At 41.6% G+C, this 24,940-nt stretch overlaps 1 protein-coding gene across 4 annotated transcripts in view; it reads right to left on the minus strand.

Moving 5' to 3' along the window:
* Positions 1–24,940, minus strand: part of Pcsk5 (proprotein convertase subtilisin/kexin type 5) — a 431,011-nt gene that overhangs the window by 222,767 nt on the left and 183,304 nt on the right. For all 4 annotated transcript variants that reach the window (XM_087575048.1, XM_087575031.1, XM_087575011.1 and 1 more), the window contains exons 8-9: positions 21,795–22,007; positions 11,127–11,227 (exon numbers count right to left, since the gene is read on the minus strand). In XM_087575048.1, coding sequence (XP_087431174.1) covers position 11,127 — 1 coding nt within the window. In that variant the 5' untranslated portion in view covers positions 11,128–11,227; positions 21,795–22,007. The remainder of the gene's footprint in view (positions 1–11,126; positions 11,228–21,794; positions 22,008–24,940) is intronic.

Genomic DNA, 24,940 nt, shown 5'->3' on the forward strand with positions numbered 1-24,940 from the left:
TATTTTAGCTATTTAGAATGACTACTGGGCATGAACATAAGGTCTTTTGTTACATTTGTTGGAACTGAGGTGCAATTTCAATCTTTGAAGTGATGCTAGCAGTTATCAGTCCATTTTCAATCATACAAATGGGTTGCTTTTCTGGCTTTCTCCTTCACTCTCTGCCTTTTTACGTCCAGTCTTAGCCAAGATGGCAAGTTGTGGGCGGATTAAGTAGTTAAAATGTAGTTATCGTGGCCACCAAATAGTTCAGGAACAACTGAAGACAGCCCAAAATAAAGTAAATTACTCTGTGACCATTGTCATAGCATGCATGTGATTACTTCTTTAATGGCTTTCCTTATTCTTGATCATCATTGATCATTCCATGGCTTAGTTTTCTCCTCTGTACCATGCTTATCTTCCATCTGTTAATAGGAATATAAGTGCATGACAGCCAGGCTCAAAACCAAACACACATGCGCTATCCTTATGGACCATGTATGTTTGTACAGAAGTACACCAGTTCTTAGCATCGTGACAGGCATATGCTCAATGATATCAAGAAGAAAGTATATATTTGTGACTACGATTTGTAAGATATATTACCATTTCAGACTTGTGTGAAAATGTCTTTCCAAATAAATAAACTATAGTAGCAAGAACAGCTCAACTAATATTTCTTTTATATGGTCAACACTCAGACTTAAAATGGAACTTGATGGTTGTTAGTCTACTCCCTGCAGACTCAGAAACTGATACCTGTACACACCACTGAAACAACTGCAGGAAGACTTCTTGCCTTCCTTATTCCTTCCATCTCTTCCGCCTCCTTTCCTCCTTCCCTCCCTTCTTTCCTTCCTAGTATCCATTTACTCATTGTGTACAAGCTTAGTATCTCATCGCTGATTTAGTGTAGCATACTGATTCTTATGCCTTTAGGGGTTTATCATCATCATCTATGGATCACTTGCAGTTAAATGCTAGAAAGTATTTTGTGGGCTTTGAAATCTGCAGGATGAGTCACATGCCCACTCATTTTTAAAATGTATGTTAAATCTTTCTCGTTCTATAAAGGTTTTTGTATCATCCTGCCCAAAAGTTTGACTTTCTTCCCCAAACTCACAGCCCCTATAGCTGTAGCTGCCATCTGCTAAGCAGAGTAGTAAAGTGACCGGTAGGGTGATGCATTCTTGTGTCATGTGACTTTGGGTTTATTTTCTAGATCTACCCCTTACCCTCTGAAGATTTCTGGGCCCCATCTTCTATCTGAGGTATAGGTGATGACACTGACCTTGGGATGCTTAAGGGATGAAATGAGCTTGGTAATCAAGAATACAGCTCAGTATATGGTGAAGCACAGCTACTTGGTGGAAAGGAGTAAGTCATTCTCTATGTCTTGTTTGCCCTTTGCTGCTCTATGCACATACATGTGCGGTCAGTAGCAAGCAGAATCTCCAGCTTCACATATGGGATGTTACAGTCTGTGTTCTATGATCCTCAGGTGTTAGACGTGATATTTCCAGACTTCAGACTTCTGGGACGAAAAAGTCTGTATCATCTTTGCCACATATATGGCTACTTGGTAAGAAATGAAATCATCCACAGTGCTGAACTAAGAGTTTAACTCCAGATGATAGTAAGTACTGAAATGCTACACACACAAGGCATTTTCTATGTCTTGGGCTCTATTGAGGTATCATAGTTTATATTATAATGGATACATTGTGAGAAGGTTTCAAATGACAAATGTCATAACCAACTTGTTCATGTCAATATGAATGTCCTGCTTTTTAATGTTTCATTTATATTTTCTATTTCCTTTCTTCTCTGGAAAATATACTGCGATTAACATTTTATAAAAGAGAATTTCACACACACACACACACACACACACACACACACACACACAGAGAGAGAGAGAGAGAGAGAGAGTTAGTTGATTACTAAAATTCAGCCCTATTAGTCATATGGGAAATTATTCTGTTTAGGACAAGAGAAACAAATGTTCTAGTAAAGTTTATAGGCCTGAACCAGGGTAGCCATAGGCTATATTGATTCAAAAGTCAGCCTAGATCTGGGTGTGGTGGTACACACCTGGCATCTTGGGTTGCAGCAGTGGGAAAATGATCTTGAGGCTAGCCTGGGTTTCAAAATGAATTACAGGCAAGTCTGGATCCCCTATCTACAGACAATTATTTACCTAATAACTACTTATATTACAACAACAACAAGAACAACAACAATAAAAGCAACAACCACTCAACACATAAATAGGAAATGTATAAAATTTTCTAACCAATCAACAAAATCCTTCTTGATCTATAAAAACTCAGCCCAAGGTGATAGGCAGATCTGTAGCACAACTCATATACCTAAGACTTACTGAAAATGGCAAAAGAGGTGACAAAAAGATTCTAAGAGCCAGAGGATCAGGTAGCCTATTGCTTGACATACAGCAAACCACCACCCCCACCCCCACCCCCACCCCCACCCCCACCACCACCACCACCACCACCACCACCACCACCACTAAAACCACCATGGAAACAGGTGCCATGACAATACATATTGGAGAAATTTCACAAGGTCTCATCCTTAATGAAGAGCTATAGGCAGTTAATAACTAGAGAGAGGGTCATCATTTTCAGGGCTGATCTCCTAATAAGAGTATGAAATCACAAAAGGCGAGTCCTCAACATGTATATACGAGCAATACTAAGTGGACACAGCAAGTTACATACATACATACATACATACATACATACATACATACATACATACATACGCACATGCATGCACGCGCACGTGCGCGCGCGTGCACACACACACATACACAAACACACACTATATTTTACAAGAAGAGGTCATGAGTTCAAGATTGAGTGGGACTTGGATGCAGGGCAGGGGAAGAAATGATGTAAATACAGCACCGATGTATTAAATTCTTAAAATTTAAATGAACAAAACCCATACAGCCTCCCAAGAACACCTGGTACAGACAGAGAGTTGAATGGTAACTGGGATTCAAGCTGGAGTCCTCAGAGGTAGAAGTTAGGGGATGAGCTGTCACAGCGATGTCTTTTTATAGACTTTGCTGAAACTGAGTAAGTAGTAAAGAATGGTAGGAAGTAATGGGCACAAGAAAAATGTTCTTAGTTCTGAGGGGTGGCCACAGGCACTATTAAGAACAAAACGTTCCTAGCAGTAGGTAAAATTCAAAATCTTCTGAGATTAAATTGAAATACTAATTTTTACATATTGCTTACAAACTCAGGAAGACATTAGTCGGTTTGCTAAGCAATGGTATTGGGTATTCTTGCAAAGGTTAATCTATTGGTAGCAGCCTGTATAGCCAAGAACACAGGAGCAGGCATGCAATTTCTAATGGAAAGAAATCAATACTCACTGCTGTTCACTTTAAAAAGTAACTTTATGTCAGTCATTTATAACATTTATAAACACAGTGCTAGGCATTTCCTGAGGATTAAAAAACGATCAGAATAACTGCTGTGGGAGTTGGCACACAAAACTCAGTCAATAATTGCCCAAGACATTTACCACAGTTCTCATTGCAAGACATCTAGGCCCAGGGACATGTAGTCTCACCAGGTTTTATGCTTCTTAGAATTCCTAGAATCCCATGGGAAAATACCAAGTGTATTTATTTCTATAAATGGTACCAGACTAAGTTCAGCAAAACAACTAGACCTTAGCCTGCTTTAGTTCCTTTTCTCAAGATATATCATCTAAAGCATATTCTCTCTTTCTCTCTCTCTCTCTCTCTCTCTCTCTCTCTCTCTCTCTCTCTCTCTCTCTCTCTCTCTCTCTCCATGTTACCCATACTTTGATCAGACTCCTTTGAAGCCATCTAGAACATTCTAACATGAGACTTTCCTGATATCTGGTTGCTTAAAAACAGGATTTATTCAGTGATACAAGAAGTAGATTTGAGGACTACTATAGCAATAAGAACCACTCTTATTTGAAAATATTATTACAATTGCATATTTTCAGTGAAAGATATTTTACTTATTAATTTATCATTTTATTTGCTTACATTTCAAATGTTATCCCCATTTCTGGTCTCCCCTCCACAAACACCCACCCTGTCTCTTTGCCTCTAAGAGGGTGCTCTCCCAACCCACCCATTCACTCTGGCCTCACTCCTCTAGCATTCCCCTTCTCTGGGGCATCAAGCCTCCACAGGACCAAGTGCTTCCCTTCCCACTGATGGCAGATGGGGCAGTCCTCTGCTACATATACAGCAGGAACCATGGACAGGCCCATGTATACTCTTTGGTTGGTGGTTTAGTCCCTTGGAGCGCTGAAGGGTCTGGTTAGTTGATAGTGTTATTTGTTGTTCTTCCTGTGGGATTGAAATCCCCTTCAACTCCTTCAGCCCTTCCCCTAACTCTTCCATTGGGGTCCCTGGGCTCAGTCCTGGTTGGCTGTGAGTATCTGCATCTGTCTTAGTCAGGTGCTAGCATAGTCTCTCAGAGGACAGCCATACCAGGCTCCTGTATGCAAGCATATCTTGGCACCAGAATACAGCTAAATACAGCTAAGCAAAAAGAAGCAGGTAAGAATCCCTTAGAAATTTCTGTTTTCAGTTTGTCTTTGCAGCAGTTCAAGTCTCCAACATGGTGCTGTTTGCTCATCTAAGGCTATGGAAACACTGGCTAGCTCCCAAGACAATTCAAGTGAATGAGCCTGCTGACCAGGGCTTTTCCAGTCATAATGGACACCTTTGGAAGTCATCCTATTTGAAACTGTTACTTAAGGTACAGTCAGGCAAGTCCAGGGAAAATTGGCTTCTATATAATTTGAACTTGAAGAGTGCTAGAGGACAGAGTGTATTGTCTGCGTGTATGTAGACATAACAAAGCTATTTTCATTCACAGTCCTGGCAGAAGGCCTGTGGTAACTGCTCTGTGTGTCTGGTTACAATTATTTCACTATAGGGAATAATCCAGGACAGTACATCCCTACCCTGTCCGCTCAGCCTCAAGTTGAAATGTGTGCTGCTTTGCTGTTCTTCACCTCACAAACCTTGTCAACTCTTTCCTGATTGCCTTTTAATTCACTCATCTTTCTTATGCCAGAAACCTCAGCTGAATTCCAAGTCTGAACTGCTGTATTACAGTATGCATGAGTGTCGACCAGGAAGTGTGGATGCAATACCCGGTCCCTTGTCTTGGTGATTGCACAGAATCTGGACACGTGTGCCTGGGTGTCTCAGTGCATGTGGATTTTTTCTACGTTCTAAATGGAGTGAAACTGCTTAAAGAAAGGAGTGGGCATGTCTTTTTGCGATGCTACCTCAATAATCAAACACATCTGTGCCCCCACCCACTGAACATTTCATAGAGCTCAGTGTAGCTCTTGGGAAATTTTTCAAAAACAATAGTTAATAATGAGATGTGTTTTTAATTAAGATGACAGCACAAAAGAAGATAAGACTGGATACAGAGTATCATTATCCAGATACTAAGTCTGATATTTAGACTTAATATCAGAATCTTAATATCAGAATATCGAATGCTGTGGCTATCGAATCCTTCTTGTACAATCTCCCCTGATTATGTTCAGTTCTCGGAACACAAAGCTCCCTGAGTTGCTTTAACTCAGAGCTAGCTTGTCAAAAAACTCCAGATGTCTTCTCAACAGCCCCTGGTATCTTACCATAAGTGGGTCACATATTACTGCCATTCATTTTTTGTACATATCAATGGGATAGCTTGTAGAGAGAGGTAAGGCAAAAGACATAGTGGTTGGTAAGACAGAGCGACAGAAAGCCTGAGCAGATGAGCTTTTCAAATTGCAAAAACTGCAAGTCATTTAATCTCTCGAGAAAAGACTACTCAGAACTTTATTTTAAAGCCATGGCAGATGGTGTGAATCATCTTTTGGCTTTGTGGCAGCTCTTCTCACTTGGGCCATTATTGGTCTGACAGGATCTCCCACTCAGGACCAAAGGTGGAGGGACTTCCCTTAGGAGCTCCTGGGGGACTCATGTAAACAAAGGAGGGACAAGTCACTAAGGACTGAGCATCAGTAACAGAAGGACCAGAAGTGTGACAACAACATACATACAAGCAAGTCATTCTGCCAGCTGACGTAGGACCCAGCCCTCCCCCAGCCCTCTTAGAGAAAGTAGAAAAATGGTTTTCATAGATGAATTAATCTGTGTTTAAGAATTAACCTTGTTAACGGTGGGATACTTAGAAGTCATAAAGACTATGAAAGAGAGCACTGCTCCACCTTGAAGCATCAAGCTAACCAATTTCTCTTTTCAACCAAGTCTTATACCACCCTACCACCCATAGTCATTCCCTCAAGAGTTTTTTTTTTTTTTAGGTTTCATGAATGAATCGTGTATGTCTGCTAGCAGTGAACATTTGCTTCCCTGGTGAGAATTTAGCTTTAATAGCTAGTGACTTAAAAAAAATTCAATTATGGCCTGTTCAATTCTCCCTGGATATACCATGCTGCCTTAACGTTTTCCCCTGGTGTTGAGTATAATTACTATCTATCAATAAAGATTATACAGTATAATTCTTATTCCCAATGAGTTTACGTTTCAGTAGGAAAGTATTATACATGAAAATGTCAGTATCACAATGCTTACCTAAACATTCTAGAATATTTTACAGACTGTATGTGTTTCACATGAACCTATATGACATCTTCTAAAAACCAGTAGACATAGGAAATAGCAGACAAGTAATAAAGAGAACGTGGATGAAGCCCTTTGACAATGTGTGCATGTGTACACGTGTGTTTACGAGATACTAGAGCAGCCAAAGTTTAATATGTACCATACACACTTGTTTATTCTCTTAGTTTAAATCTAAGTGTATTAGGTTTTCTCAAAGTAAGTTATTTCTTAGCCTGCTTAGCTTTCCTCAAATGAAATTTGAGGAAAAAGTATTTAGATAATTTAAACTGAGGATTCATGGAAGGGTCTTCTAGCCATAACCTCTATATCTAAATAATTTCAGAAGTCACTGCCTGACTCAATCCATTTTTTAACACTTCTTATGTAGATTAACATGTCCTGATTGCTGAGGGTAGATTTTCCACTCCTCCAATGAAGGGTTCTTTGTAATGGTGAGCTCCATGTTTGAATTTCTCGAGCTAATGCTGACGTTTTTTCTTTTCTGCTCTAGTAACTGCAGTCTAGGATTAGGAAGGGTTACGTCAAGGCGTATTGCTCAGACTCTCCTGAATGAAAGTTCTCTCAGCCGTGTAAATCGTTTTACAGGAAGCATCATTTGCTCTCACTCTCTTTTTGCCACCTGTCCTCTGAGTCTAGAGCACGTGGTGAATGCAGAGGTCCAGATGCAGATGCCTACAGATGTGGCTCCCTCCTGCACTGCTTAGCGGACATCAACTGCTATGTGTGTACCACTCAGCCAGAGAGGTCCACTCCCCACCATGCTCATTCTAGCTGACCTTCTACAGTTTGACTCTATGACAGCATATCATTTTTTACTAATGGCCTTCCTGAGTCTGTATTCCCTATTTGGTCTGCTGAAAACCAGAAGATATTTTAAAATCTACAAAATCCCAACTACTGGCACACTACAAACTTTCTGAAACAATAAAAGTGCCCAGAGATCTCCAACACGAAAGTTAGTTTTTCTCCCCTGTGAGATGATAGAGTTTTCATTTAGCTTGGAATTGTTCATGGGCTTTAGAGGTATGAGCGAAAGGGGAGAAGCCACCTGATTAACCAGAGAGGGAAGATTGACAAAGAGAAGAGAAGAGGAAGAGTTCAAATCATTCACTCTTGGACAGAATCCATTTTCTCTGGGTCTCTGTGGGGCAATGGCCTCAGGACCTTTCACTAACCTCAGAGCCCACAGACATCAAACCCTTCTGTAAAAAGGGCCATTTTTGCAGATAACCTTGGCATACTTCCATATGCTATATTCATCTTTAGATTACCCTAACACCTAGTATAGTGTAGATGCTAAGGAAGCTTTTACTGTACTGCACTGCTTAGGGAATAATGACACGAAAAAACATAGCCAATGCCAACGGAAAAAATACCGTGTCTCTCATTCTGTAGTGTGACTCGCATTCCAAGTGATCTCAACAAATCCCCAAGAGGTAGGTAGGTACCAGAAACACAGAGGATGCAGGCTATGGAACCTGAGGATTTGAGTTTTCCACCTTGTGCCAAGCAAACACAGTCATCTAGAAACTGGGGAGGGTAGGACACATTTGCTTTATCAGTGTAGGAGTAATGGGGCCATGCAGTAAGACACAGCTTAGCCCCTCTACTTGCAGTATGCTGACCTGAAGGTTTAGCCTATCTGCTGCCTAGCAAGCTCTGTGTGAGCAGTCTGAGCATTTGGAAAGAAGGTTGACCTCGCAAGCAATAGTTCTGGTTGCTGAAACTTCTCTCAGGTTTCCTTTCAAAGCAGTAACATCAGCTTGCACTCGTAAGGGCTGAATATCAAAATGCCAGGGCTCATGGTTACTGAGTATAAGAGAAGATTGCAAGGCTAGGTCTCAGGAAGTGAGTAACGAGCAGGACATAGCCCAGGCTTAGCTGGAGAGCAATTGCAGCCTCGGTACACTGTTATTTGAGCTCCTCTCTGCAATTTCTTCCTTTTAGATAATTTTTTTGCCCCAAAGCCAACCCCAGTGCTTATTCTGGTGGTAGTTTAATGCCACTCCTGACCCACTCCTAGAGAACTCAGACCTCTTTCCTATAATTTTCAGCTTCACTTACAGGCAGAGGTTGGCCATAAGTCAAATCAATAGAGTACAGGGAGAGGCCTATTCCTTCTCATTTTATACGACTGCTTATTTATCACTTGTTATAGGGCCACGATGGAACTGGCTTGCTACACTCCAAAAACACAGTGGTTTCCAGATAACCTGTATTTGGACAATATGGGTTTCCCTCTACTTATGCCCATCTTGGCAAGAACAAATGTTAAAAAATTCTCCACATGGAAAAATAAGGAAAAGAGCTGCATTCTCTCTCCATGTTCTGCAGCCTCCAGATGACTGGGGTGTCACTAAGTGGGGTGTGCATGTTAGCTTTGTAGTATTTATAATACTATTATTATGAAATTAGTATTATTAAAATAGTATTTAAGAGAACTGTCATTGGAAACAGTTGGGTTTGCTGTAATTTCTAAAATAATGGAGAATCAGTTTAGTGTGTTCAGCGGTAGTTATGATGTTGAAAGGCTAAGTCAGAGTCTGAGATTCTGGTCTTTATGTGAGAGTAAGGTGGTTATGAGTTCTGGGTTTTTTTTTTATTTCCCTTCAATATTTCACAGATAAGAAAATATTCCAGAGAAACCATTTAGAATTTCAGGGGAAAAATACTTTTTTTTTCTTTCAAAGACCCTCTTTAGACTCCAGCAAGATAAAAAACGTAGATAATTAACTTGTGCTGCCAGAACATTGAGTGAAAAGTTGCAAAAAAAGTTGAGAATTTCACAGGGTAAGTGCCAGTTGTTTGCCAAATCTTTGCCCAGCACCTTAAGAGATAGAGGATGTTTAAAATGAATTTCACATTTAGTCTTGTCAAAAAGGAACCCAAATGAGGGCTGGAGAGCTGGCTCAGCAGTTAAGAGCATTGGCTCTTTATATGCATAGTGAATGTAAATATGTATGTATGTACACACACACACACACACACACACACACACACACACACACACACACGCATGCACGTTCACCCAATGATGAGGCATAGGCAGGTGCCTACCCAATATATGGCACCAGATGTGGAAGTGGTGCCACAAAATGCAGCCACAGCGTATTAGGGCAGCATTAACCTCGGTTCTGGTCTCCGTACCAATAAGGTCATTACAAATGTTAAGGAGTCATTTGGGTACTGGGAACAAACTATCCATTCCAATGTCATGGCCCTAGCTTCCTCAGTCTCCTCTCCTCCTTCCCACCTCCTGGAGCTGCATTCTCAGGAGCGCACAGACAGAAGGGGAGGAATGCAAAGCTCATTCTGAGAAATGTTGATGTCCTTAGTCTCTAGTTCTATTTTTTTAGTATCTTCATTCGGGGAAAGCCTCAGAGAATAGACCCTCAAATCCCCCATTGAAAACGGTCTTTGGACCAGATGTGCGTGGAACTCACGGATTTGTTTTCAGAAATGGTGCTAATTACGGGCATAGTGCAAAACCTTTAGAGAGGGACTCAGTCACTTCACTGACACAGTAAGGTGGGCATGTTCACAATGTGTGGGATAAGAACAGACAGAAATAGCAAGAGATAAGTTTATCAAATAAATCTGGGTGTTAAATTTACAACTTTCAGATTCCTGGACATCTTAAGTTTTGAGATTGAGGCAAAGAGATTTTAAATCTGCACAAGGTTTCCAAAGAGCTATGTCAAAATGAACCCGTTTGTTTTGAGAGAGGAGGAGGTGTTATATACAAACAGCTTATGGAGGCTTTTCAAAGGGCTTTAAACACAGTGTGACTAGAAGGGCCAGGAGCAAAGCTGAGATAAATGGGTTGTCCTTGTCTGTGGGGTCCTGCCATGTGACTTTGACATATCTTGTTCTACAGAGTCAATCTGTGACAGCACGGATATCAAGGAATCTGAGCTGCCTTGCTGAGCTACAAATAAGGGGAACAGAGAGGGCGGTGCTCCTCACTCATCTAAGGCCAACCTGAACATTCCCAGACTAAAAGAAAAACCAACAGGACAAGAGTGTTGCAGCCAACTGGCTAGCATTGCGACTCCATAATGAAGGAATCACAGGCTGCTTTTTCAAGCATATATAAATCCCAACCCCTCATTGAATGAGTTCCGGTTATTGTTTTGTTTTGTGTTTGTTAGTTTACGACAGGGCCTCATAATACATCCTTTGTTATGGATCTCACGCGGACGTGCAACTCCGCATGTAGCCCAGACTGGCTTCAAACTTGCAATCTTCCTGCCTCGACCTTTCAAGTGCTGCGATTACAGGTGTGAGCCACTATTCCCACCAACAAAAATGTATGAAAAACTCAATTGCTGGAAATTTAAACACTGGCGTGGAATGTTCCCACCTGGCCTATTGTGCTAAACACTACATGTTTGGGGGGCGTGGGAGAATGTTCTTAGACTTAGGGGCTTGTCACCAGAGGTAAGAAAGAGAGATCGAGGCTTACTTGGCTTCCAGGGCCAGGGCAATGATGCCAGCAGCCATGGGGGCTGAGGCTGATGTTCCAGTGTGATTGTCTGTGCACCGCTGCCTTAGATCAGTAGTGATCTGAAAGACAAAAGTGAAAAAAAAAAAACTTAGACCCTGAGGACAGTCATGATCATAGCAAGAAGTTTACTCACAAAGTGGATGCAGAAGAATTAATGACTAATTTTAAATTCCATCTTTCCAGGCTCGTGTGACAGTCCATTTTCAAAGAATTGCCCAGATAAACCAAACTTGACTGGAAATTGACTTCATTAAAACCAGAGCAGGACCGAGGTGAACCACAGCTCAGAACCTCAGGGTGCCCCCTAAGATTCTGCAGTGCACACGCCTTTCATGTCCTACCTTAGTTCCGCTCTGGATCAAAATGGAAGTCATTTCAAGGACCCACATTTTAAACACATTTAATTAAATGTGTTGAATGAACACCCAGACACCAAACCAGGTATCTCAAGAAGAAAGGGTAAACTACACAGCCCCCGACTTGTCCAAATTATAACTGGGGGAGTACGGCTTGCAAATAAAAGTCTCTGCCACCGAGGTAACCTTTGCTTGTGGACTTTTCTAGAATTCATAAAAAGTGTTGCATGGGTGAATTAAGGCTTCCTTAAAAGCTACACCGCTTCACAGCAGGAAAAGTAAGGGTGGGGTTCCTGTGTCTTATACACGGTTAAGGCAATGCCTGCTTGTATTATATATATAGGAGATTAGCTACTTTTCCATTTTTACCTTGTAATCAAATTGTGAAACCTAGATCATTTTATTTCTTGGCTTGAATCCAATTTACTTCAGCTCTGACTAAATTCTATTACCAACCAGCAGAGGCAACAGTTCCCAGCCTGTCTCACTATGGAAGAAAATTAAATTTAAATTCTCCTTAAGAAGAGAAATTAAGTACGATAGTATATGCCTTTAGAAACCAGTGCGATACCTCTCAGATTTAAAATAAAAAAAGTCTTCCCTCCTGGACAGTAATCCATTTTGTTCCCTTGGGACTGGTTTTGTGTTTGATGGGGGAGATGAATCAGTGGGCTTCTGCAGTCACTGGATGACATCAATGAACCTTTCTTTGGCACGAAGACAAGTATGTCACCACATATCACAGAGAGGAGAGCTGATGTGAAAACTGAGCAGAAAGACAGTGAAGAGAGGCAGCCCAAAGCACAGCCTTTGTTTTTCTAAGAGGACCATGAGATTGCCGAACTCAGGGTAGGAAGCAGATGGATACCCGCCCGCACAATCACCTCTATGCCACAGGAGGCTGAGTGGAATTTTCCATCATGTTAGAGACCTAGAGGAGCATCTTGGCCCACTCAGTTTCCCACAATGGAGCACGTCTAACCTTTTTTCCTCATTTCTTTTGACATGTGCAATGCTATCAGATGACCCATCTCACATATCTATGAATACGGACACAAAAGAAATGGGAAACTAAATACAGAGAATTACAGAGATGTGGTTATATAGGGAAATAGAACTGTACTCACCTATATGTAAAGAAACTTACTAGACTCTTATTTGGCCTTTAAAAAGTATAACCTAAGTTAACCCTCCTGGCAATTTTTGTGTGGACAGCATTAGTAACTACACACCACTTTCTCGGATCTCTAGTACCTATCTCATCTGTATGAATGGAATTCAGAATGTCTATCGCTCTGCCTTCCACCTCCCACCACTATGATGCTTCCCGTGTTGATGCGTTTGATTAAGTAGCTCACCTAAGGGAAATCACTGAGTACCTGTCCCTTATCGATTGGACCAACTCACTTATATGCTGCTCTGAAACGTATCCTTACTGTAGCATGTGACAGTGATTCCTTCCTTTCAAAAACAGTGACTAATCCTCCATTGTGCTTTACTCCCTCAATTCCTTGTACGTTGATGGAGATCGGTCGGGCTTGCTTTTGTGGTTGGCTGTTGAACAGTGCCCCAAATGTACACAGGAGTGCACAGCATTCTTGAAAATCTGATTTAAAATGCTCTCAAATATAACACCAGAAGTGGAGTTGTTACATCATTGGTTTCCAGGGAATTTCTAGGAGTGGTAAAATATCTCGGTGGGCAAAACACTTCCTGTGCAAACATGGTGAGTATGATCTGTTAGCATTGCATAAAGGTAGAAAGAGAACGGCTCCTACCCTCTCACATCATATGCCCACCACAATGAATAACTTTTTAAGAATACACTTGAAACCACAGGGTATTTTCTACAGTTATTTTCTAAGGTACTAGTCTCTGAGTCCAACCATGAACATATCAAAAATGGCTTATTTCTAGATATCCAGAGTCCCTGTTTTTGAGAGATGGTCTTGAGAGACAAAACATCTTCACATTTTACTTCATCCATCGTCACATTCATTTGTGCAAGTGTTAATTTTTTTTCAATAAATTGTGCCTGGATTCAAGTCTTCATGACATTTCCCTCCTTACTCTTCAGTTGTACAAGAAACTTTCAGTGCAGGCCCAGAATAAACATGCGGGGTGCGTGCAGTGCTTTGAACGTTACAACTAGCTCTGGCCAGACATAAGCAAAAAACAGTTTATGATGTCTGGTCAGTAGCACAAATATACCCGATCTTTTTATAGGCACTAGGCACACACATATCATGTGCTTACATAAAGACCTACTCAGAACTGTCACATAGAGATGCCAATGTCAAATGCTATCAGTTTTGACAGCATTGTGTGGAATTCAAGTCATCATTGTGCTCTAACTTTCTTTTTCAATCATTTGAACTAAATTAGTTGGAGGGGAGCTGAGCAGGAAGGTGACGGGACCCAGAAGCAGGAAGAAAAGAAAAACGAAGATAATCTCCCTCCCGTCTCTGCTCTAAGTGGAATTCCAGAAGGGTCATTTCAATGGGAAGCTACTGTCAGTGGGGAAAATGTGAGGCGTAAATTACCAGGAGCATCTAAGGTAAGGTTCTCACCATGAAAAGAAGGCAGAATACCAGGGAATATTTATGTCTATGTGCAGAAAGAAAAATCAAAGATCACCATGGGATGCGCAACCCAAAAGAAAAATGATGGTTCAAACTGGAGTCACCAGGGGTAACCCCACTTATCACAAGGTGCCGGAAACAGGACTTTAGGATCTGCCAGTGCACCCCAAAGGAAAGTGGCCTCCAGTGTGCATGCAGCCCACAACACAGGGTGGATACGCTCTGACTTCAAACTCCCTCGAGAATGTCTCAGAATTTGGTCTCCATCCCGGTGGCAGTCTCGCATGCTCCAAATTCCCTCAATTCACCATCTAAATCAGAAACAGAATTTGTATCCAAAAGAACTGAAGTTGCTCAAGAAAATATCATTTGCGTCCATCACCAAGAGGGAAACTGGAGAGGGCGCAGGCCCCGAGCAGATCAAAGCTATCCTGATGGGCAAATTAGATTTCCAGCCTCATAGGATCAGTAGCAGATGGGGTTTTGGACTCCACAGAGTTAGGGATGTCATCTTTTCTGGGTGATCCAGGCAGGGTATTATTCAGCTGCAGCCAGGACCCCCGAGAAGAACCATCACTTTCTCCCTAGGCTTTTATTTCCTAATACTTCACAGCTCATTATTGGAGTTGATTGGGCTTTTGATTGTAGCCTGTTGATGCCATTCTCCAGGGAATCTCAGCCCAGATTGATTTGGGCTCTAAGTGGCAAGTTTTACAGCAACCTCCAGTAAGTACCCTCTCTCCCTGATGCTCTGTGATCCTTTTTATTTTGGAGGTGCCAGATTGCCTCATACCTGTTAAGGGAACAACTGAAAAGATATTTTTAAAACACGAAATGATTTGCTGTCCGTTAGGCTGAACTTGTTTCTAGTGCTGACTTGGACCTGGGTTGGAAATGTGTTAGGTGAGCTGTTTTAGACACAGCGATTGGGTGAAGGGCAGAGACAGTGAACGGATTTTGTATCACTATTAAGCACAATGACATGGAAAGAAATTAGGATTGGTGAATGATTTCTATATCCATAGATGTCACTAGGAAGGGTGTAGTATTCAGAGAGAAGGAATGATTCAATATAAAACATCACTCCCATATTGCTAAGTGACCCTAGAAGTTTGGAGTGCAAGGGATGTGACTGCATCTTGTGCCATTTCTGTGCCATCATAATGTACGGCTGAATACCATATTGCAACAGAAGCAAGTGTTTCCTTGCTAAGTTGAAGTTCTTCCATTGAGCTCTCTTAGACTCACCTCATCTTACTCTGAACTTTTCCATTCACTTAGAAACACTTTAAGGTCACTTTTCTTTTGACTATTCAATCAGGACTCCAAGAAATGTATAATCAACCTGTTACAATGTGTTATCCACAAGTTACACATGTACTAATTTACGATCCAAGGATTAAAGGGTAGCCTCACAATTCCACCTCAAGGCTTCCCATCAACTACCACCAGAAGCAACTCATACTGAGTGAGAGAGTATGCCCACATGTAGAACATTGCACACACTCACAGGAGGTTTGCAAGGAAGGGATTAACAGCTAAGAAAAAGGAAGTTCAACAAGGCTAATGACCTTGTTCTGGGACGCACAGCAACAAGGCAGTTAAGTGGGGGAAGGTATTAAATCCTGAACCAGCAAAGTAAGCAGAAGAAGCTTTAGAATACAGTCCTCCTACAAGAACAAGAGCAGCAGAATCAAACCTTTGGCCAGGGCAGAAAAGCCTTGGTGCCTACCCTTCCAGCAATTGGGGACGGCAAACCCAGTTCCCTTCATGCTTTGGTACATTCCAAGGAGAATGTGGGTCAAATGACTGAATACATCTGGTCTTGCTCTTCCATTTACACACTCTTGAAACAGAATGAGATTTTCTAAACTAAAAGGAACAGAGATGACTGGGAAGGATCTGAGGCTTACAGTGACTGCATTGGAAACATAGTGGGTTACAGGAGGAAGATGGAGAGCAGGACTCTGCAGGAGGAGCTCTTCTCAGAAGCCTTGAGAGCAGTGGGGTAATGCCTCTACATGGAGTTGGCCTGTGGCCACCCTTGAGACTTTCCAGGCAGCATATGTGTTTTTAACACATCTAAGTGAAATGACATTAGCAGATGGGAGAAAAACATGTGTTACCAAAAATATGGCTCAGAGAACCTCTCCCAACAGGGTCATCAAGTAGCTAAGAGCCTAGATAACAGGACAAATGACTTGGTTGGGGGGAGGGTAGTCAAAGGCAAAACAAGTTCCAAAAGAAAGATAATTTTCTGGTAGGAGCGACCGAGTAGAGCTTTAGTGATACAACAGATCTTTTGACAATACCAGGGAAATAGTGAGGGTTAAAGACAAAATTTTGATTGCTTGTATGGGTTGTTACACACATAAATTTGTGAGGATTTTCCATAGTGCATCTCCTGACAAATATTCACCTTCCAGGAAGGGAGTAGAACATGCCTTTGTCCCCGAGTACTTGTTCCTGCAACTGTATAGCCCCCTGCTCCCCATTGTCCGATGGTTATTTTTACATGGACATTTATGGACCCCCAGGTTTAGCCAACAGGACAAACTCTTTGCTCTCAAGTCGTTTCCACTTTGGCATGAAAAGCAGACAGTAAATGAAGAATGTAGACAATAGTGTCAAGTGAGGCTAAGTATGCTGGAAGCAAAACTGACTAGGAGGGTGGTGGGGGCAGTGGCCCAAATGCAGTGAGCACAGAGGCACACTCCTTTGGAGGATGAAATGGGAAGGACCTAGCTGAAGTTGTGCACTGGGAAGAGGTCCTCTCTAGAGGACACAGCCATGATCTTCTCAGACAAAGGCATAAACTTGGGAGTCTGTTGCTTACATTGCTTCATAGTCGTTCGTCTAACAGAGAAGTATGAAAAGTGTAAGGCCAGAAATTCAATTAGGAAGAACAAGGTAGTAAAATGTGGTGGACAGTGTTAAGAAAACGGGGCAAAAACGTAACTTTGTCTGCGTGGCTCCACACGGGTTGGCCCTGGTGAGTGACAGGGGCATGAAGGTACACTGGCAAGAGATGGGCTGGAGCCTTATTCTGCTTGACTGGAATCTAGGCTCCCTGACTGACCTTCTGCATGTTTTTCCCCCTCTAGCCTTCCAAGTTTCTGTTTTCTCATCTTAGAATTGAACAAGCTGATCCTTGTACACAGAGTTTTCAGGGAATCTTGAGAGGTTGCAGCTCACGAGCAGAGGGCTGTATCAGGTTCCCATTAGGAAGGCCGCAAAGTTATGTGTGTGACATGTTATGATAACTGTAAATGTGTCACACGAGATACAGAATATTGTGTATACAATTCTGTTAAGAAAAACATTACTTCAAGTCATGGCTTTAAACCAGCTAGTCAGGGTGGGCTGGAGAGATGGCTCAGTGCTCTAGCAGAGGATTTGAGTACAGATTCCAGCATCTGGGTCAGGTTGCTCACAACTTATTGCAACTCCAGATCCAGAGTAAACTGACATATCTGGCTTCCAAGGGCACCCTCACTGCTATGTACACACGTGCCCCTCAGTCTGCATATAATTAAAGGTAATAGAAATAAATGTTTAAGAAAATAGCTGCTTAGCCAGCTGTGACAGGTCAGAGCTGCAATTATAGCAGTCAGAGGTTGAGGGAGACAGACCAAGGGATCTGCTTGGGCTACGTGAGATTTTGTTGCAAACAAACAATAGTCATTCCTGATGATCCTGCTAAGAAAAGAGCTCCCCACTGTGCTTCTGACAGTCTGCATGCTTCATGTGCTGAAATTTGCTGTCAAACCACAAAGGCTCCAGGTCTATGAGAGTGTGAATACAATGACAGTACCCACTGTTGAGTTACGAGTGATGGCAGAACATCCCGGTACACAGTTCTCGCTATATTTTGAAACCCAGGGCTAGGTTTTCCTGCTTTCAGATCATGAAAAGACCTTTTGTCCCAGATATGGAAAGCTTATTTAACAAAGTACTTTCCCAGAAGCAGATGAGAGATCTTTCCTGTCCCTTTAGATCCTCAGCAACTGTCTCGGTTCAAGTCACAGAGGTGCTCTTAGGAATGAAGAATGACCACTGCGCTTTGCAAGAGAGCCTGCAAATGCCAGAAGGGAATGAATGGCTTGGGGAGGGGGCTCAGTACAAAGAAGACACTGCCAGTCCTGTAGCACTCAATCACAGATGCCACTAACAGGATGCAGGCATCACCCAGGGACCACAGGTGTCTAGGTTCAAAGCTTGGTGGTGGCAAGGTCCTGAGTGCACTGTGGGCTTATTCATCATCCTGACATCTGGAAGGAAAGGGGGTCAGCGGGACCATAAAAATCTGATGTTGCTGCCAATTCCACTCATGTTCAGGCTGTTAACATGTTCCTGATCACAGTGGCTCTCTTTATGGGGCCGGTGAAACAGACCACAGGATTTTATGGATTGGAAAAATTAAGGTGCAACAAGAACCTCTGTGAAGAGAGAAATGACTATCTACCCTTACGGGATGCAGAAGGTTGCACAGATCTAAGGACAATGATAGTGGCCACTCATAAGGCTACGTGCACACCAAGCACTCACACACTGACTGTCTCTTACTCTCTTAGGGGAATCTCTGAGCCCACGGGTGTCACCTCATTTTTACTATTGAGGAGGTCAAGGCTGAGTGGGTGGATTAGCATTAGGTGGTCAGTATGAAGTTAGACATTGAATTTTTCTTCCATTGTGGACAATTTGGGGGTGCAGACAAAAAGAAAAGAGTGAAATAGGAAGAAGGAAAGAGCAAATGAAGACATGGACAAGTTTTTGGCCTTTATAGTGAGAAACTGATGCTCTTATAAAATTGTAATCTAGGATTAGCCCTCCTGATCTGCACAAGAAGATGTTATATCCCTAAACATTAGCCAGTGTGCCCTAGTGTGGCAAGACACCAATTAGCTCTATCAGGAAATGCCTGAATTATTTCTTTTACATCTAGTCTGAAGACATCAGCACATGAGAAAAATAGTAAGCTTCTAATTCTACATAAATGGAAAATATCCTTTCAGAAAGATAAAAAATGAAAGTAGATACAAGGAAGAGGTAAATATGCATCTAGCCAGTGAAGGGAAATAGAAATGCATGACCCCAACCGGAGGACACAGACATACATTCAGCCATAGTAACCAGGTTCTGTCCCAAGCTCTCTTTCTGATTTCAGAATGGAGCATCCTTCTCCATGGTTCTGTGCAGGGGCCACAACAACTGCTGCACAATTACAAATACAATAGTGGCCAGGAAAAGAAGTCTAGAGAATGAACCTCATTGTCATGATTCTGAGGTCATTCAGGCCCCATCATGTAATGCGTTTCATCAGAGACGAGGGGCACACTTTCTTCTGTTTTCATATTTTGTCCATTAGACTATATGCTTCCTTTAGAGAAGACATTTGGGAAACTGATCAATACTCTTCCCACAGCAATGGTGCCACACTGATAACAGAACTGGCCAGGCCACAAGTTGCTTGGAAGCAAGTATGAACTTGCCACAGATGCCCAGACTCCAGAGCTAAATGGTGGCAATCTTATTCTGAGTTTCTCAAGCCCCTCATGATGCGGGGATGGGTGTTGTGGGACACTGGTGGTCACTGGCTACAAGCTAGGAGACACGCGATTCTCTATTGAAGATCAGACGAGATATCTCTAGATGTTTACAGTCCTCTAAGGAAGTCAAGCTGTTGGTAAGAGGCAGTAGTTTTTAATGAAATAACCCAGACACTCGTAGGCTTGCTCATCTCCACACTCTCTCCTTATGTGTTTGACTTTGTGTTTGTGGTTAGTTCACTGATAAATGAGAGAGGAAGCACTGGGAAGTGGACTTGTACTTCAACTCTATTTTTATTTTATGGGTATGGGTGTTTTGCTGCAATGAATGTCTGTGTATCACATGTGAACAGTGCCCACAGAGGTCAGAAGAGGGTGTTGGAACCCCCTGGGATTTGGGTGACAGATGGTTATGAGCTGCTATGTGGATTCAGGGAACCAAACCCAGGAACAACTGGTTTTCTTTATGGCTGAGCCATCTTCCCAGTCCCAGATTTGTGACTATTTCCAGTCACTGGGGAGGAAGATTGAGGCATCTTTTAAATGGGACAAAAGTATGCACCAAAAATATAGTTGGGAAATCAGACATAAAAATCTAATATTTAACAAGCACAGGTGAAGTCAATAGATATAAATTAATTCACACAAGGAGCAAATGCTCTGAACCTGAGGTAATTTGGACCATAGAATTTTTCTCCTGATTTTGGGATGCCTGATTATCCGTCTTGGGAGTGGAAATTAGAATTTATGTATGTTTCATGTGTACATGTACACACAGCCTTTACATAATATTTTAATTTTAACTTTAAGTAATATTTTAAATGATTTTTATGCTGTAAACAGTCTCCACATGTGGAATCATGTCATAGCTGTTGGATTTAGTGTTTTGGATTCGGAGTTGTCACAGTGATCTTGCAGTGTCTCCCCTCCTGTTATGGAGAAGTAAGGTGCCTCTCCACAGTATGACCAGCTCCTGTGCGGCTCCTCAAATATCAGGCAAAACAGCTCAGCTGGGCACTAGGAAGGTGAATCCTGAGACAGTATGCAAAAGCATGGTCAAAAGAAGAGGAATGGAATTTGACATTTAGAATTAGTGGCATAGTGGCAGGTGTTCCAAGAGCCAGAGCTTCCACAGACACTGATAAAGCCAAGCACATCCTTTATTAGCTTCTGTCTCCCTCAATTATTTCAGCAATGGCTCCATGAACTACAAATTGTTAATCCTCACATTATAAGGGAGAACTTTGATGTAGAAGATGGCTCAAGGCAACAAGACTCAGATAGGCTAAAGGACTAACCTTAATTCTGAATCCTTTGCTATTTGCCTAAGACAGCAGGACATGGTGGAGAACAGAGAACCCCACTGCACTTCCATAATTCCACATTCGGTAGACTATGTAGCCCTAGAAAAGCTCTATTGGTACAGGATTAGTACACATTGGATAAATACAGTCCCTTGGCATCTGCAAAGGATTGGTTTCAGATTTGAGAATGTTTAAAATTCAATGGCATAGCATTTGCCGATTTATCTCTGCATGTCTTTCCTTAGACATTAGCCCATGTCTAGACTGCTTTAATACACAATGTCACACAAGTACTATGTATACAGTTGTTATACTGTATTGTTTGGTATATAAAACTAGTAAAAAATATCTTCCATTCTATTTTAATGTGTTGTAGTTGGGATAGTCAGTGCAGATATAGAGCCATGGACACAGACAAGCAATGTATATTTTAAATGTAATCATGACTTTTCTTATAAACTCTTTAGTCCATAATAGATTAGCTGTATGAAACACCAGAATCCAAAGTCAGGGATAGGGGCACTAATGTGAGAAACGCATGTTGCTTCTTGTTTTTATTCTGCCACTATCAATGTAAATGTAGACCAACCATTTGTATTTTAATAAAACTGAAGCTTAATCATAGAGGAGGTTACACTAATGGTCACATATCATGACCCAGACAAGTATATTCCAGGAATCAGTAATACAGTGCTAATGTCCATAGTGACTAATTCGGTACCATTAGCTAATCTTAACTGCTGTTGCTATATTCTACTCAGACACATGGATTGCTCTGTCTCCCAGTGTAAATGTTAAAGAAATGGCTGGTAATTGACATGCAAAGGTTACGTACTATTTTCTTATCATAGGATTCTCCACTGCTGTAGGTTGTGGCCAGTGTAGACGAACACTCTTCCAAGTACCAAGGTTTCTTTCCACTTTCGGCCGTACTGCTGATGGAGATGGTATAGATGCTGTTGGTATAGCCATCACAAGAGCAGTGGTCCTTACTCCGTCCACCATTGCCAGATGCCCACACAAACACAGAACCAAGGCCTCTCCGACCCTGTTGACAGACAGAGAAAGTTAGAGAGATGAGAAGACAGGACTCCAGGGTGCAGATGAAGAGAGCAGCAGAACCATTACAACGTTTTTGCAGAATGAGAGTGATGCTGTTTTAAGGAAATGTTGGGTTTAAGCTGCCTTGAAGAGGGAAGATAAGGAGATATGCTTTAATAAATAAAATGGCTACAGAAGTATCAAGTATACCAACGCTATTCTAAGAATAATCAATGTTTACAAATGGAAAATGATTCTAACTGCTTTATAGACTCAGGCTAAACTTTTTCCACAAACATGTGAGACCAACACAATCTCTGTCACCATGATGCAAGTGAGGAACTGAGGGAACAAAGTTTGATGATATCCTACAGTGAAAAAAGGTGTCTTGAGGAAAGACAAATTTTAATACAGACCCTAGAGTTGAAATGATTGTAGTAATAATAGCGATATAATAAACATTGTTTTAAGTTATCACAACTACTGTGAAGGGAGGTTGTCAATATTGTCATTTAATATCTGAGAATCAGGAAGTACAAAGCAGCCTCTGCCAACTCCTACTGTGTGTAAAAGTGGTAGTGCTACCTCACACTTCTCATAATCAGAGCAATATGCTCAAAATGCCAAGAACAGAGCCATTCTTTACATCAAAATTGTAGCTTAAAATAGCATCGAGAGGACCATAAAGTCCTAAACAATGTAGTGAACAGCAGTGGCAAAGGAGAACACTGATGAATGAAAGAAAGCAGATCCTTTCCTTTTCTGTACCTAAATTCTCAGGAGTGGGGAAAAAGAGGGAAGAAAAGGAATTTACACCCAAAGGCACACTGAAGGATATCTATGGCCAACCTGTCCTCTTCTGCTTAGCATGTGAGAGGAAAGCCACAGGGCTAGTGAGGGCTGAGCCTTTCTTCAAGGCCATGGGCAGAAGGAGAGATATATGAGACAGGAGTTTGAATCTAAAATGTCCTTGATGTGTTCTGAGCATTGTTCTTCAGCTGATGACTCTATCTGGGGAGGCTGTGGCCCCTGCCCTTGATGGGGTCTGGCTGATTAAAATAGGGCACACACAGTGTGACCAATATAGGTTACTACAGCCAAGGCAACCTGGGCTGACAGGATGAGAACAGTCCTAGCCTCTGCCTCCATGATGTACAAAGCCAGTCTATAATACTTTTCCTATAGAATGGGCTAAAACTTTCTGAAATGGAGAGTCAAAACCACCACTGCCAACATCATCAAACCAAAAACAAAAGCAAACCAAAACCAGAAAAACAGAAAAAGAGAAGACAAAACAATAACCCATCTCACTTTTGGCTGTTTCTGTCAGTATTTTGTTTACTGCTTTGTGTAAGGAGCTCATTAAAAAGCCAAACATAGCGATAACAAAATATTTGAACTATCTATAATAATTTTTCTTGATCATGGATCCTTAGGGAACAGAATATTTATAGCCCAGTTAGACCAAGGTGAACATATATTTCTTTCTAGTCTCCAATATGTAAAAATGCAATGTTGTCTACACAGAATGGGCCCCCCACCCTGAGCCCCAGAGAAAAGGAATGAGAGGAACAGCCTGAGAAACCCGGTTGCTATCACCGATGGATAGCAGGTCTACTAGAGCACCCTGACTCCCATCACAACACTTAGCAAATCTAGAATGGAGGAATAAAAAAACCTAGTAGAACATAGAAATAATCTTGCAATCATCAGCTAAGCCTCGGTTGATGCTTTGTCCAGCATTTGCAGGAACTATGTCTGACCTTAATGTGAACAGTTAGACTCCCTTCTAGACCTCAGAGGAAGAAGATAGCCAGAAGAATGTTCCAATTTTCATTAACATATTCCTTCTTTCAGAGACCAAAAGGCATTACCATAGGCCAAAAGCAGTCACACTGCAACTTACCTGGACAGGTCAACAGAATGCATGGGAAGGCACAAGACCCACTTGGTTTACTCAAAGCCATAACAGATGAGAGGATAAGAACCACGGAGTCATGAACAAGCAGAGCAATGCCATAACATTTGGTCATCTAAACTGGTGACTGTGTACCCAGGTACCAAATTTCATCAAAAATAGTTTAAAATAATTCAGATATTTGATAAGATGTTCAGAAAGGACTTTTTTGTTTACAAGGTGCTATAATTACAGTATACACATAAATATAGGATATCTTAGTTGACAAAATAAAAGTGTGTGTCCAGAAGTCACATGCATGAGGCTTTTACACAAGGACAGTGTAACAGAAGCTATCCTGTTTGGTAGGATTAAGGGTGTATTTTCTTTAAACCAAGTTTCTGTGATGATGTATTAGTTTTATCAACATACAAGCACATCAATTTCTTTGTTAAGAGGGAAAAGCGCAACTCCAATTATTCTTATCTTTTTAATGCATGCATGTCTATGACTGTATATCACATGTGTAGGAGCATCTACAGAGGCCAGCCAAAGGCGTCGGATCTCAGAGAGATGGAGCTGGAGGTGGATGGGAGCTGCCCCACATGAGTTTTTGGATCTGCACTCAGGTTCTCTAGTGGAGCAGGAAGTGTTCTTGACTGCTGAGCCATCCCTCTAATCCTTCTAATTTTTTGTTTGTTTGTTTATTTGTTTGCTTGCTTGTTTTGAGACAGAGTCTTGGTATATGGGCTCATATTAGGCACAAAATCTTGCACTTTCTGCTTGATCTCCAAAGTACTGTGATTACAGGTAAGAATGGTGTGTGTATGTGTGCGTGCGTGCGTGCGTGCGTGTGTGTGTGTGTATGTGTGCGTGTGCGTGTGCGTGTGTGATTTGTTTGTTTTGTTTTGGATTTTTTGTCTCTGTTTTTTTGTTTTGTCAATGTCAGGGCCTTATATATGTGAGGCATGCTCTTTATCACTGATGTACAATCTTATCCCTTTGTGTCAACTCTTAAGGGATTTTTTTTTTACATTTTGATC

Source organism: Rattus norvegicus, chromosome 1, assembly GCF_021556685.1.
Source record: "Rattus norvegicus strain SHRSP/BbbUtx chromosome 1, alternate assembly SHRSP_T2T, whole genome shotgun sequence".
NCBI classification, from domain to species: Eukaryota; Metazoa; Chordata; class Mammalia; order Rodentia; family Muridae; genus Rattus; species Rattus norvegicus.